The sequence below is a fragment of the Oncorhynchus kisutch genome, linkage group LG27 (genome assembly GCF_002021735.2).
Source record: "Oncorhynchus kisutch isolate 150728-3 linkage group LG27, Okis_V2, whole genome shotgun sequence".
NCBI classification, from domain to species: Eukaryota; Metazoa; Chordata; class Actinopteri; order Salmoniformes; family Salmonidae; genus Oncorhynchus; species Oncorhynchus kisutch.
The window spans coordinates 34,984,100-34,998,195 of NC_034200.2; the positions used below are offsets into that span (position 1 = coordinate 34,984,100).

General features: G+C 47.3%; 1 protein-coding gene across 4 annotated transcripts in view; it reads left to right on the plus strand.

The window, feature by feature from the left end:
- The window catches only part of cfap57 (cilia and flagella associated protein 57), a 38,777-nt gene extending 33,338 nt beyond the window's left edge, over nt 1-5,439 (plus strand). For 2 of the 4 annotated variants that reach the window (XM_031807285.1, XM_031807284.1), the window contains 4 exons: nt 2,113-2,247; nt 3,256-3,399; nt 3,793-3,922; nt 4,628-5,439. In XM_031807285.1, the coding sequence (XP_031663145.1) occupies nt 2,113-2,247; nt 3,256-3,399; nt 3,793-3,922; nt 4,628-4,806 (588 nt within the window). In that variant the 3' untranslated portion in view covers nt 4,807-5,439. Of the gene's footprint in view, nt 1-2,112; nt 2,248-3,255; nt 3,499-3,792; nt 3,923-4,627 lie in introns of those variants that run through there. The other 2 variants (XM_031807286.1, XR_004205865.1) reach the window with 2 other exon arrangements.
- The last annotated feature ends 8,657 nt before the right edge of the window (nt 5,440-14,096 follow it).

A 14,096-nucleotide genomic window follows, 5' to 3' on the forward strand; every position in this document is an offset into this window, starting at 1 on the left:
GTCGATTGAAAGGCTACAAAATCCTACTCAGCTAAATGTGCACTGCAAAGTAGACTTACCTGACAGAAATAAATCATCATTATTTGTATAATTAGGATGGCAATTGATTTGCCGACTCTGCCATGACATGTGTTGCAGCAGTAGGCCTAACAGCAGAAACATCGCTAGACTGACACGTTCCTCTCTTGCTAGATGTACAATTAAAGGGGAATTACACTCAAAAATCTAAATTCTATATTATTTCGTCTTCTGATGTGATTTAAGCGTCGACATGGACTCAGAACATCCATTTTCGTTTTTTTTTTAATTCTTTTTTTGAATTAACATTTTTAATATTGAGAGTAAAAACATCTCAAACCAGGACAAACAAAACAGGTATTCAGAAAAATACAAAAGATAGTTTTATGGGGCCTGTCATGCCAAATACTGTTTATTGACCATTATATTACCAGGCATATTGACAGACAATGCATACAGTTGAAGTTGTAAGTTTACATACACTTATGTTGGAGTCATTAAAACTAGTTTACATACACTTATGTTGGAGTCATTAAAACTAGTTTACATACACTTATGTTGGAGTCATTAAAACTAGTTTACATACACTTATGTTGGAGTCATTAAAACTAGTTTACATACACTTAGGTTGGAGTCATTAAAACTAGTTTTTCAACCACTCCACAAATTTCTTGTTAACAAACTATAGTTTTGGCAAGTCTGTTAGGACATCTACTTTGTGCATGACAGAAGTAATTTTTCCAACAATTGTTTACAGACAGATTATTTCACTTATAATTCACTGTAACACAATTCCAGTTGGTCAGAAGTTTACAATACAGTTTGCAACTGCACATGGGGACAAAGATCGTACTTTTTGGAGGAATGTCCTCTGGTCTGATGAAACAAAAATAGAACTGTTTGGCCATAATGACCATCGTTATGTTTGGAGGAAAAAAGGGGAGGCTTGCAAGCCGAAGAACACCATCCCAACCGTGAATGGGTCTTCCAAATGGACAATGACCCCAAGCATACTTCCAAAGTTGTGGCAAAATGGCTTAAGTACAAAGTCAAGGTATTGGAGTGGCCATCACTAAGCCCTGACCTCAATCCTATTGAAAATGTGTGGGCAGAACTGAAAAAGTGTGTGCGAGCAAGGAGGCCTACAAACCTGACTCAGTTACACCAGCTCTGTCAGGAGGAATGGGCCAAAATTTACCCAACTTATTGTGGGAAGCTTGTGGAAGGCTACCCGAAACGTTTGGCATGACAGGCCCCATTCCCATCACTGGGAATATGATAAAAGCTCAAATAAATCATTCTCTCTACTATTATTCTGACATTTCACATTCTTAAAATAAAGTGGTGATCCTAACTGACCTAACACAGGGAATTTCTACTAGGATTAAGTGTCAGGAATTGTGAAAAACTCAGTTTAAATGTATTTGGCTGAGGTGTATGTAAACTTCCGACTTCAACTGTATATTGTACACCAAGGTCCCGGGGCAGAGTTGCAGGGTAGGTAAGGAAATAATGTGCCTATTTGAAAGCATAAAAAAAATAGTAGCTCGCAAAGTTTAATTTAAAAAAAAGGTGCTCTCATGCTGGAAAAGGTTGGAGACTGCTGAGTTCGAGTATATAGGCCTAGTTCAAAGACATAGCCCAATGTTTACATATCTTGCATTACTCATCTCATATGTATATACTGTATTCTATTCTACTGTATTTTAGTCAATGCCACTCTGACATCGCTCGTCCAAATATTTATATATTCTTAATTCCTTCCTTTACTTAGATTTATGTGTTGTTGTGAAATTATTAGATATTATTTGTTAGATATTACTTAATACGGGGCGGCAGGGTAGCCTAGTGGTTAGAGCGTTGGGCTAGTAACCGAAAGGTTGCAAGTTCATATCCCCGAGCTGACAAGGTACAAATCTGTCGTTCTGCCGGCCAAGGAACCCACTGTTCCTTGGCCGTCATTGAAAATAAGAATTTGTTCGTTGACAAACATTCCTCGTTAAATAAAGATAAAATGAACTTCCACTGTCGGAGCTAGAAACACAAGCATAATTCCAGAAACTGTCATGGTGTACTCTTGCTCTCTTCACCCAGGTGAGGGACGTGGAGGCCCTGGTACGCAGGTTCAAGACAGACCTCCATAACTGTGTAGGCTTCATCCAGGAGCCTAAGAGGTTAAAGGATAGTATCAGAGAGCTCTATGACCACTACGTCCAGCAGAGTGATGTGGTGAGATTACGTGCCAGTGAACACACACACACACACACACACACACACACACACACACAAACACACACAGAGCTCTGAATTACCAGTTAGCATCCGGAATAAATATTCAGGAAACAAAAATGAATATGTGTGTGTTGAGGTGGACATAGTGGGTGTAATGTGTGTGTGTAATGTGTGTGTGTAATGTGTGTGTTGAGGTGGACATAGTGGGTGTGTAATGTGTGTGTTGAGGTGGACATAGTGGGTGTAATGTGTCTGTAATGTGTGTGTGTAATGTGTGTGTTGAGGTGGACATAGTGGGTGTAATGTGTGTGTTGAGGTGGACATAGTGGGTGTAATGTGTGTGTTGAGGTGGACATAGTGGGTGTAATGTGTGTGTGTAATGTGTGTGTAATGTGTGTGTTGAGGTGGACATAGTGTGTGTAATGTGTGTGTGTAATGTGTGTGTTGAGGTGGACATAGTGGGTGTATTGTGTGTGTTGAGGTGGACATAGTGTGTGTAATGTGTGTGTGTAATGTGTGTGTAATGTGTGTGTTGAGGTGGACATAGTGGGTGTAATGTGTGTGTTGAGGTGGACATAGTGTGTGTAATGTGTGTGTGTAATGTGTGTGTTGAGGTGGACATAGTGTGTGTAATGTGTGTGTGTAATGTGTGTGTAATGTGTGTGTTGAGGTGGACATAGTGGGTGTAATGTGTGTGTGTAATGTGTGTGTTGAGGTGGACATAGTGGGTGTAATGTGTGTGTTGAGGTGGACATAGTGGGTGTAATGTGTGTGTTGAGGTGGACATAGTGGGTGTAATGTGTGTGTGTAATGTGTGTGTAATGTGTGTGTTGAGGTGGACATAGTGGGTGTAATGTGTGTGTTGAGGTGGACATAGTGTGTGTAATGTGTCTGTAATGTGTATGTGTAATGTGTGTGTGTAATGTGTGTGTTGAGGTGGACATAGTGGGTGTAATGTGTCTGTAATGTGTATGTGTAATGTGTGTGTGTAATGTGTGTGTTGAGGTGGACATAGTGGGTGTGGACGCAGACATCCAGAGGGAGTACAGTCGTCAGAGGGAACACCTGGAGAGGAATGTGGCGTCTCTGAAGAGGAAGCTGGCCAAAGACACAGAGGTCCACCGGACAGAAAACGTCAAGATCATGAAGGTGGGAGGGAGAGACTCTCGCTAACACCAACCGAAGCCCCGTGGGCAATATGGGTTGAGAAAAGCCTGTGAAGACAATGCTTCAACGTGAAAAACCAAGGTTGTGTTCAGTAGGGCACACTGTAGCAAAACATTTTGTAACCGAAAATGAAAAACTGTTCTTATTGGATAAATTCAGGTTGTATCTACCCAGTTAAAAACGTTTCCCCCCTGCTGAACATGACTTTTCAACCAGAAAATGATGATGTCTACAACCCAATTTTGAGAGCTGGGAATTTACCTTCCATGATATATAGTGTGGTTTATTCACAATCCATATTCCACTAATTAAATGATATTTCAAAATCCAAATTTCAGTTTAGCACTGATGTTCAGTTTCATGTCTCTTTTCCAGGAGAACGTGTCTCTGATAAAGGAGATCAATGATCTGAGGCGGGAGCTGCGTCTGGTGAGGACTCAGGTCCACGACAATAAGAGCCAATCAGGCATCAGCAAAAAGAAACTGAGCTCCTCAGACCTCACTGGTGACTGGACCCTCACACACTAACAATATCTGATATTCACTATAACCCAGATAACAGTTTGACCTGAGAGTTGATCTGTTTCTACTTGTTTTATCGGTTCATCCTGCGTTCACACTTCTGACCTTTATTTGACCTTTTTGTTCTGTCTTCAATAATGGAATCCTTTTTGGAAAAAACATTCTGCAAACTTTGGTGCAAACGCTTAGCTAGTAAATTAGTCCCCTGTTCATCTTCAATAGTTTTGAATTCGTTCTTGTTTCTATGTAGTGATGGAACAACTTCCCGTGCATTCTAAAATGGAAAAAATTAATTAATAAATTAACATTAATGCAAGAAAAAGCATGATATGACCCTCTTGACCACTCTGCATCACCGTAGTGTAAACCTCTGACCTCTGTGTCCCCATAGCGCTGACCTCTGACCTCTGTATCCCCATAGCGCTGACCTCTGACCTCTGTATCCCATAGCACTGACCTCTGTATCCCCATAGCGCTGACCTCTGACCTCTGTATCCCCATAGCACTGACCTCTGTATCCCCATAGCGCTGACCTCTATCCCCATAGCGCTGACCTCTGACCTCTGTATCCCATAGCACTGACCTCTGACCTCTGTATCCCCATAGCACTGACCTCTGACCTCTGTATCCCTATAGCGCTGACCTCTGTATCCCGTAGCACTGACCTCTGACCTCTGTATCCCCATAGCGCTGACCTCTGTGGAGGGGAGGGGTTTAGTGGCGAGGCTGAATTTCGAGGAGGAAGCGGAGCGTATCATCCAGCTGCAGCGCGTGGAGATCCAGAGGCTGAAGATGCAGATGCAGGGCCAGAGCCACTCCCTAATACCCCCCTCTAGCAGCACCAAGCTGCCTGTACTCACCACTTGATCCTGGGGGAGGAGAGGAGGAGGAGGGTTGTGATGGTTACACGAGTTAAGAGTTATTGGTTAAAAGTTATTGTTTTTCTTTAAAATCAATTAGCAGAGTTTGATTGAGATTGTCTGGCACAATGGAGTGCAAATCCAGCATTCCTGGTTGACTCAATCAAACGATGAGCGAAAATAAATACTGTTTGAACCCAGGTCTGATTAGGATCCTGAAGGAACTCCGTTTTAATGGAATGAACCTGACATTGGTGGACATGAGCAGTAGATTTGGTATATACCCAATGAACTACATACATGTAGAGATACATGTACTGATTATACATGGAGGTAGTCGAGCTGAGGGCATCTAGCCTGGTCCCAGATCTGTTTGTGCTGATTTGCATGACAACGATCATAGGAGTTGGCTATGCAGCACCAGCACATCTGGGACCAAGCTAGAAGCCACCTGCAGAAACACAGGGCCAGGGATTGATCAGGTGTCTGCCCACAATATCTATCACATAGTCACACTGAGTGAAGCATTGAAAACACCATTTCAACAGTCAAATACGAGCAGAGTGTATTTATATTATATAGTCGGGAAACAAGAAGCTATTTGTGTTATGTGTGATGTAAATAAAGATTTTAACATGTTCCTGAAATATGTGTTTGGATGTATAACACGTCATGTGGAGAGGTAGGTAGCCTAGTGGTTAGAGAGGTAGGTAGCCTAGTGGTTAGAGAGGTAGGTAGCCTAGTGGTTAGAGAGGTGGGTAGCCTAGTGGTTAGAGAGGTGGGTAGCCTAGTGGTTAGAGAGGTAGGTAGCCTAGTGGTTAGAGAGGTAGGTAGCCTAGTGGTTAGAGAGGTAGGTAGCCTAGTGGTTAGAGAGGTGGGTAGCCTAGTGGTTAGAGAGGTAGGTAGCCTAGTGGTTATAGAGGTAGGTAGCCTAGTGGCTAGAGAGGCAGGTAGCCTAGTGGTTAGAGAGGTAGGTAGCCTAGTGGTTAGAGAGGTAGGTAGCCTAGTGGTTAGAGAGGTAGGTAGCCTAGTGGTTAGAGAGGTAGGTAGCCTAGTGGTTAGAGAGGTAGGTAGCCTAGTGGTTAGAGAGGTAGGTAGCCTAGTGGTTAGAGAGGTAGGTAGCCTAGTGGTTAGAGAGGTAGGTAGCCTAGTGGTTAGAGAGGTAGGGAGCCTAGTGGTTAGAGAGGTAGGTAGCCTAGTGGTTAGAGAGGTGGGTAGCCTAGTGGTTAGAGAGGTGGGTAGCCTAGTGGTTAGAGAGGTAGGTAGCCTAGTGGCTAGAGAGGCAGGTAGCCTAGTGGTTATAGAGGTAGGTAGCTAGTGGTTAGAGAGGTAGGTAGCCTAGTGGTTAGAGGTAGGTAGCTAGTGGTAGAGGTAGGTAGCCTAGTGGTTAGAGAGGTAGGTAGCCTAGTGGTTAGAGAGGTAGGTAGGCCTAGTGGTTAGAGAGGTAGGTAGCCTAGTGGTTAGAGAGGTAGGTAGCCTAGTGGTTAGAGAGGTAGGTAGCCTAGTGGTTAGAGAGGTAGGTAGCCTAGTGGTTAGAGAGGTAGGTAGCCTAGTGGTTAGAGAGGTAGGTAGCCTAGTGGTTAGAGAGGTAGGTAGCCTAGTGGTTAGAGAGGTAGGTAGCCTAGTGGTTAGAGAGGTAGGTAGCCTAGTGGTTAGAGAGGTAGGTAGCCTAGTGGTTAGAGAGGTAGGGTAGCCTAGTGGTTAGAGAGGTAGGTAGCCTAGTGGTTAGAGAGGTAGGTAGCCTAGTGGTTAGAGAGGTAGGTAGCCTAGTGGTTAGAGAGGTAGGTAGCCTAGTGGTTAGAGAGGGTAGGTAGCCTAGTGGTTAGAGAGGTAGGTAGCCTAGTGGTTAGAGAGGTAGGTAGCCTAGTGGTTAGAGAGGTAGGTAGCCTAGTGGTTAGAGAGGTAGGTAGCCTAGTGGTTAGAGAGGTAGGTAGCCTAGTGGTTAGAGATGGTAGGTAGCCTAAGTGGGTTAGAGAGGTAGGTAGCCTAGTGGTTTAGAGAGGTAGGTAGCCTAGTGGTTAGGAGAGGTAGGTAGCCTAGTGGTTAGAGAGGTAGGGTAGCATAGTGGTTAGAGAGGTAGGATAGCCTAGTGGTTAGATGAGGTAGGGTAGCCTAGTGGTTAGAGAGGTAGGTAGCCTAGTGGTTATGAGTGGTATGGGTAGCCTAGCGGTTAGAGGTGGGTAGCCTAGTGGTTTAGAGAGGTAGGTAGGCCTAGTGGTTAGAGAGGTAGGGCAGCCTAGTGGTTAGAGAGGTAGGTAGCCTAGTGGGTTAGAGAGGTAGGTAGCCCTAGTGGTTAGAGAGGGGTAGGTAGCCTAGTGGTTAGAGAGGGTTAGGTAGCCTAGTGGGTTTAGAGAGGTAGGTAGCCTAGTGGTTAGAGAGGTGGGTAGCCTAGTGGTTAGAGAGGTAGGTAGCCTAGTGGTTAGAGAGGTAGGTAGCCTAGTGGTTAGAGAGGTAGGTAGCCTAGTGGTTAGAGAGGTAGGTAGCTAGTGGTTAGAGAGGTGGGTAGCCTAGTGGTTAGAGAGGTGGGTAGCCTAGTGGTTATAGAGGTAGGTAGCCTAGTGGTTAGAGAGGTAGGTAGCCTAGTGGTTAGAGAGGTAGGTAGCCTAGTGGTTAGAGAGGTAGGTAGCCTAGTGGTTAGAGAGGTGGGTAGCCTAGTGGTTATAGAGGTAGGTAGCCTAGTGGTTAGAGAGGTGGGTAGCCTAGTGGTTAGAGAGGTGGGTAGCCTAGTGGTTAGAGAGGTAGGTAGCCTAGTGGTTAGAGAGGTAGGTAGCCTAGTGGTTAGAGAGGTGGGTAGCCTAGTGGTTAGAGAGGTGGGTAGCCTAGTGGTTAGAGAGGTAGGTAGCTAGTGGTTAGAGAGGTAGGTAGCCTAGTGGTTATAGAGGTAGGTAGCCTAGTGGTTATAGAGGTAGGTAGCCTAGTGGTTAGAGAGGTAGGTAGCCTAGTGGTTATAGAGGTAGGTAGCCTAGTGGTTATAGAGGTAGGTAGCCTAGTGGTTAGAGAGGTAGGTAGCCTAGTGGTTAGAGAGGTAGGTAGCCTAGTGGTTAGAGAGGTGGGTAGCCTAGTGGTTAGAGAGGTAGGTAGCCTAGTGGTTAGAGAGGTGGGTAGCCTAGTGGTTAGAGAGGTAGGTAGCCTAGTGGTTAGAGAGGTAGGTAGCCTAGTGGTTAGAGAGGTAGGTAGCCTAGTGGTTAGAGAGGTGGGTAGCCTAGTGGTTATAGAGGTAGGTAGCCTAGTGGTTAGAGAGGTAGGTAGCCTAGTGGTTAGAGAGGTAGGTAGCCTAGTGGTTAGAGAGGTAGGTAGCCTAGTGGTTAGAGAGGTGGGTAGCCTAGTGGTTATAGAGGTAGGTAGCCTAGTGGTTAGAGAGGTGGGTAGCCTAGTGGTTAGAGAGGTGGGTAGCCTAGTGGTTAGAGAGGTAGGTAGCCTAGTGGTTAGAGAGGTAGGTAGCCTAGTGGTTAGAGAGGTGGGTAGCCTAGTGGTTAGAGAGGTGGGTAGCCTAGTGGTTAGAGAGGTAGGTAGCCTAGTGGTTAGAGAGGTAGGTAGCCTAGTGGTTAGAGAGGTAGGTAGCCTAGTGGTTATAGAGGTAGGTAGCCTAGTGGTTAGAGAGGTAGGTAGCCTAGTGGTTAGAGAGGTAGGTAGCCTAGTGGTTATAGAGGTAGGTAGCCTAGTGGTTAGAGAGGTAGGTAGCCTAGTGGTTAGAGAGGTGGGTAGCCTAGTGGTTAGAGAGGTGGGTAGCCTAGTGGTTAGAGAGGTAGGTAGCCTAGTGGTTAGAGAGGTAGGTAGCCTAGTGGTTAGAGAGGTAGGTAGCCTAGTGGTTAGAGAGGTGGGTAGCCTAGTGGTTAGAGAGGTAGGTAGCCTAGTGGTTATAGAGGTAGGTAGCCTAGTGGCTAGAGAGGCAGGTAGCCTAGTGGTTAGAGAGGTAGGTAGCCTAGTGGTTAGAGAGGTAGGTAGCCTAGTGGTTAGAGAGGTAGGTAGCCTAGTGGTTAGAGAGGTAGGTAGCCTAGTGGTTAGAGAGTAGGTAGCCTAGTGGTTAGAGAGGTAGGTAGCCTAGTGGTTAGAGAGGTAGGTAGCCTAGTGGTTAGAGAGGTAGGTAGCCTAGTGGTTAGAGAGGTAGGGAGCCTAGTGGTTAGAGAGGTAGGTAGCCTAGTGGTTAGAGAGGTGGGTAGCCTAGTGGTTAGAGAGGTGGGTAGCCTAGTGGTTAGAGAGGTAGGTAGCCTAGTGGCTAGAGAGGCAGGTAGCCTAGTGGTTATAGAGGTAGGTAGCCTAGTGGTTAGAGAGGTAGGTAGCCTAGTGGTTAGAGAGGTAGGTAGCCTAGTGGTTAGAGAGGTAGGTAGCCTAGTGGTTAGAGAGGTGGGTAGCCTAGTGGTTAGAGAGGTAGGTAGCCTAGTGGTTAGAGAGGTAGGTAGCCTAGTGGTTAGAGAGGTAGGGAGCCTAGTGGTTAGAGAGGTGGGTAGCCTAGTGGTTAGAGAGGTAGGTAGCCTAGTGGTTAGAGAGGTAGGTAGCCTAGTGGTTAGAGAGGTAGGTAGCCTAGTGGTTAGAGAGGTAGGTAGCCTAGTGGTTAGAGAGGTAGGTAGCCTAGTGGTTAGAGAGGTAGGTAGCCTAGTGGTTAGAGAGGTAGGGAGCCTAGTGGTTAGAGAGGTAGGTAGCCTAGTGGTTAGAGAGGTAGGTAGCCTAGTGGTTAGAGAGGTAGGTAGCCTAGTGGTTAGAGAGGTAGGGAGCCTAGTGGTTAGAGAGGTAGGTAGCCTAGTGGTTAGAGAGGTAGGTAGCCTAGTGGTTAGAGAGGTAGGTAGCCTAGTGGTTAGAGAGGTAGGTAGGCTAGTGGTTAGAGAGGTAGGTAGCCTAGTGGTTAGAGAGGTAGGTAGCCTAGTGGTTAGAGAGGTGGGTAGCCTAGTGGTTAGAGAGGTGGGTAGCCTAGTGGTTATAGAGGTAGGTAGCCTAGTGGTTAGAGAGGTAGGTAGCCTAGTGGTTAGAGAGGTAGGTAGCCTAGTGGTTAGAGAGGTAGGTAGCCTAGTGGTTAGAGAGGTGGGTAGCCTAGTGGTTATAGAGGTAGGTAGCCTAGTGGTTAGAGAGGTGGGTAGCCTAGTGGTTAGAGAGGTGGGTAGCCTAGTGGTTAGAGAGGTAGGTAGCCTAGTGGTTAGAGAGGTAGGTAGCCTAGTGGTTAGAGAGGTGGGTAGCCTAGTGGTTAGAGAGGTGGGTAGCCTAGTGGTTAGAGAGGTAGGTAGCCTAGTGGTTAGAGAGGTAGGTAGCCTAGTGGTTAGAGAGGTAGGTAGCCTAGTGGTTATAGAGGTAGGTAGCCTAGTGGTTAGAGAGGTAGGTAGCCTAGTGGTTAGAGAGGTAGGTAGCCTAGTGGTTATAGAGGTAGGTAGCCTAGTGGTTAGAGAGGTAGGTAGCCTAGTGGTTAGAGAGGTAGGTAGCCTAGTGGTTAGAGAGGTGGGTAGCCTAGTGGTTAGAGAGGTAGGTAGCCTAGTGGTTAGAGAGGTGGGTAGCCTAGTGGTTAGAGAGGTAGGTAGCCTAGTGGTTAGAGAGGTAGGTAGCCTAGTGGTTAGAGAGGTAGGTAGCCTAGTGGTTAGAGAGGTGGGTAGCCTAGTGGTTATAGAGGTAGGTAGCCTAGTGGTTAGAGAGGTAGGTAGCCTAGTGGTTAGAGAGGTAGGTAGCCTAGTGGTTAGAGAGGTAGGTAGCCTAGTGGTTAGAGAGGTGGGTAGCCTAGTGGTTATAGAGGTAGGTAGCCTAGTGGTTAGAGAGGTGGGTAGCCTAGTGGGTTAGAGAGGTGGGTAGCCTAGTGGTTAGAGAGGTAGGTAGCCTAGTGGTTAGAGAGGTAGGTAGCCTAGTGGTTAGAGAGGTGGGTAGCCTAGTGGTTAGAGAGGTGGGTAGCCTAGTGGTTAGAGAGGTAGGTAGCCTAGTGGTTAGAGAGGTAGGTAGCCTAGTGGTTAGAGAGGTAGGTAGCCTAGTGGTTATAGAGGTAGGTAGCCTAGTGGTTAGAGAGGTAGGTAGCCTAGTGGTTAGAGAGGTAGGTAGCCTAGTGGTTATAGAGGTAGGTAGCCTAGTGGTTAGAGAGGTAGGTAGCCTAGTGGTTAGAGAGGTAGGTAGCCTAGTGGTAGAGAGGTAGGTAGCTAGTGGTTAGAGAGGTGGGTAGCCTAGTGGTTAGAGAGGTAGGTAGCCTAGTGGTTAGAGAGGTGGGTAGCCTAGTGGTTAGAGAGGTAGGTAGCCTAGTGGTTAGAGAGGTAGGTAGCCTAGTGGTTAGAGAGGTAGGTAGCCTAGTGGTTAGAGAGGTAGGTAGCCTAGTGGTTAGAGAGGTAGGTAGCCTAGTGGTTATAAGAGGTGAGGTAGGTAGCCTAGTGGTTAGAGAGGTAGGTAGCTAGTGGTTAGAGAGGTAGGTATGCCTAGTGGTTAAGAGAGGTAGGTAGCCTAGTGGTAGAGAGGTAGGTAGCTAGGGTAGAGAGGTAGGCCTAGTGGTTAGAGAGGTGGGTAGCCTCGTGGTTAGGAGGTAGTAGCCTAGTGGTTAGAGAGGTAGGTAGCCTAGTGGTTAGAAGAGGTAGGTAGCTAGTGGTTAGAGGGGTAGGTAGCCTAGTGGTTAGAGAGGTAGGTAGCCTAGTGGTTAGAGAGGTAGGTAGCCTAGTGGTTAGAGAGGTAGGTCGCCTAGTGGTTAGAGAGGTAGGTAGCTAGTGTTAGAGAGGGGTAGCCTAGTGGTTAGCGATGGTGGTAGCCTAGTGGTAGAGAGGTGGGAGCGGTGGGGGGGTAGCCTAGTGGTTAGAGAGGTAGGTGCCTAGTGGTTAGAGAGGTAGGTAGCCTAGTGGTTAGAGAGGTAGGTAGCCTAGTGGTTAGAGAGGTCGGTGCCTAGTGGTTAGAGAGGTGGGTAGCTAGTGGTTAGAGAGGTGGGTAGCCTAGTGGTTAGAGAGGTAGGTAGCCTAGTGGTTAGAGAGGTAGGTAGCCTAGTGGTTAGAGAGGTGGGTAGCCTAGTGGTTAGAGAGGTGGGTAGCCTAGTGGTTAGAGAGGTAGGTAGCCTAGTGGTTAGAGAGGTGGGTAGCCTAGTGGTTAGAGAGGTAGGTAGCCTAGTGGTTAGAGAGGTAGGTAGCCTAGTGGTTAGAGAGGTAGGTAGCCTAGTGGTTAGAGAGGTGGGTAGCCTAGTGGTTATAGAGGTAGGTAGCCTAGTGGTTAGAGAGGTAGGTAGCCTAGAGGTTAGAGAGGTAGGTAGCCTAGTGGTTAGAGAGGTGGGTAGCCTAGTGGTTAGAGAGGTGGGTAGCCTAGTGGTTAGAGAGGTAGGTAGCCTAGTGGTTAGAGAAGTGGGTAGCCTAGTGGTTAGAGAGGTAGGTAGCCTAGTGGTTAGAGAGGTAGGTAGCCTAGTGGTTAGAGAGGTAGGTAGCCTAGTGGTTAGAGAGGTGGGTAGCCTAGTGGTTAGAGAGGTGGGTAGCCTAGTGGTTAGAGAGGTAGGTAGCCTAGTGGTTAGAGAGGTAGGTAGCCTAGTGGTTAGAGAGGTGGGTAGCCTAGTGGTTAGAGAGGTGGGTAGCCTAGTGGTTAGAGAGGTAGGTAGCCTAGTGGTTAGAGAGGTAGGTAGCCTAGTGGTTAGAGAGGTAGGTAGCCTAGTGGTTATAGAGGTAGGTAGCCTAGTGGTTAGAGAGGTAGGTAGCCTAGTGGTTAGAGAGGTAGGTAGCCTAGTGGTTATAGAGGTAGGTAGCCTAGTGGTTAGAGAGGTAGGTAGCCTAGTGGTTAGAGAGGTAGGTAGCCTAGTGGTTAGAGAGGTGGGTAGCCTAGTGGTTAGAGAGGTAGGTAGCCTAGTGGTTAGAGAGGTGGGTAGCCTAGTGGTTAGAGAGGTAGGTAGCCTAGTGGTTAGAGAGGTAGGTAGCCTAGTGGTTAGAGAGGTAGGTAGCCTAGTGGTTAGAGAGGTAGGTAGCCTAGTGGTTAGAGAGTAGGTAGCCTAGTGGTTATAGAGGTAGGTAGCCTAGTGGTTAGAGAGGTAGGTAGCCTAGTGGTTAGAGAGGTAGTAGCCTAGTGGTTAGAGAGGTGGGTAGCCTAGTGGTTAGAGAGGTAGGTAGCCTAGTGGTTAGAGAGGTGGGTAGCCTAGTGGTTAGAGAGGTAGGTAGCCTAGTGGTTAGAGAGGTAGGTAGCCTAGTGGTTAGAGAGGTAGGTAGCCTAGTGGTTAGAGAGGTGGGTAGCCTAGTGGTTATAGAGGTAGGTAGCCTAGTGGTTAGAGAGGTAGGTAGCCTAGAGGTTAGAGAGGTAGGTAGCCTAGTGGTTAGAGAGGTAGGTAGCCTAGTGGTTAGAGAGGTGGGTAGCCTAGTGGTTATAGAGGTAGGTAGCCTAGTGGTTAGAGAGGTGGGTAGCCTAGTGGTTAGAGAGGTGGGTAGCCTAGTGGTTAGAGAGGTAGGTAGCCTAGTGGTTAGAGAGGTAGGTAGCCTAGTGGTTAGAGAGGTGGGTAGCCTAGTGGTTAGAGAGGTGGGTAGCCTAGTGGTTAGAGAGGTAGGTAGCCTAGTGGTTAGAGAGGTAGGTAGCCTAGTGGTTAGAGAGGTAGGTAGCCTAGTGGTTAGAGAGGTAGGTAGCCTAGTGGTTAGAGAGGTAGGTAGCCTAGTGGTTATAGAGGTAGGTAGCCTAGTGGTTAGAGAGGTAGGTAGCCTAGTGGTTAGAGAGGTAGGTAGCCTAGTGGTTAGAGAGGTGGGTAGCCTAGTGGTTAGAGAGGTAGGTAGCCTAGTGGTTAGAGAGGTGGGTAGCCTAGTGGTTAGAGAGGTAGGTAGCCTAGTGGTTAGAGAGGTAGGTAGCCTAGTGGTTAGAGAGGTAGGTAGCCTAGTGGTTAGAGAGGTAGGTAGCCTAGTGGTTATAGAGGTAGGTAGCCTAGTGGTTAGAGAGGTAGGTAGCCTAGTGGTTAGAGAGGTAGGTAGCCTAGTGGTTAGAGAGGTGGGTAGCCTAGTGGTTAGAGAGGTAGGTAGCCTAGTGGTTAGAGAGGTGGGTAGCCTAGTGGTTAGAGAGGTAGGTAGCCTAGTGGTTAGAGAGGTAGGTAGCCTAGTGGTTAGAGAGGTGGGTAGCCTAGTGGTTAGAGAGGCAGGTAGCCTAGTGGTTAGAGAGGTAGGTAGCCTAGTGGTTAGAGAGGTAGGTAGCCTAGTGGTTAGAGAGGTAGGTAGCCTAGTGGTTAGAGAGGTGGGTAGCCTAGTGGTTAGAGAGGTAGGTAGCCTAGTGGTTAGAGTGGTAGGTAGCCTAGTGGTTAGAGAGGTAGGTAGCCTAGTGGTTAGAGAGTTGGATTTGTTAACGCGAGGTTGCAAGATTGAATCCCCAAGCTGACAAAGTGAAAATCTGTTGTTCTGCCCCTGAATAAGG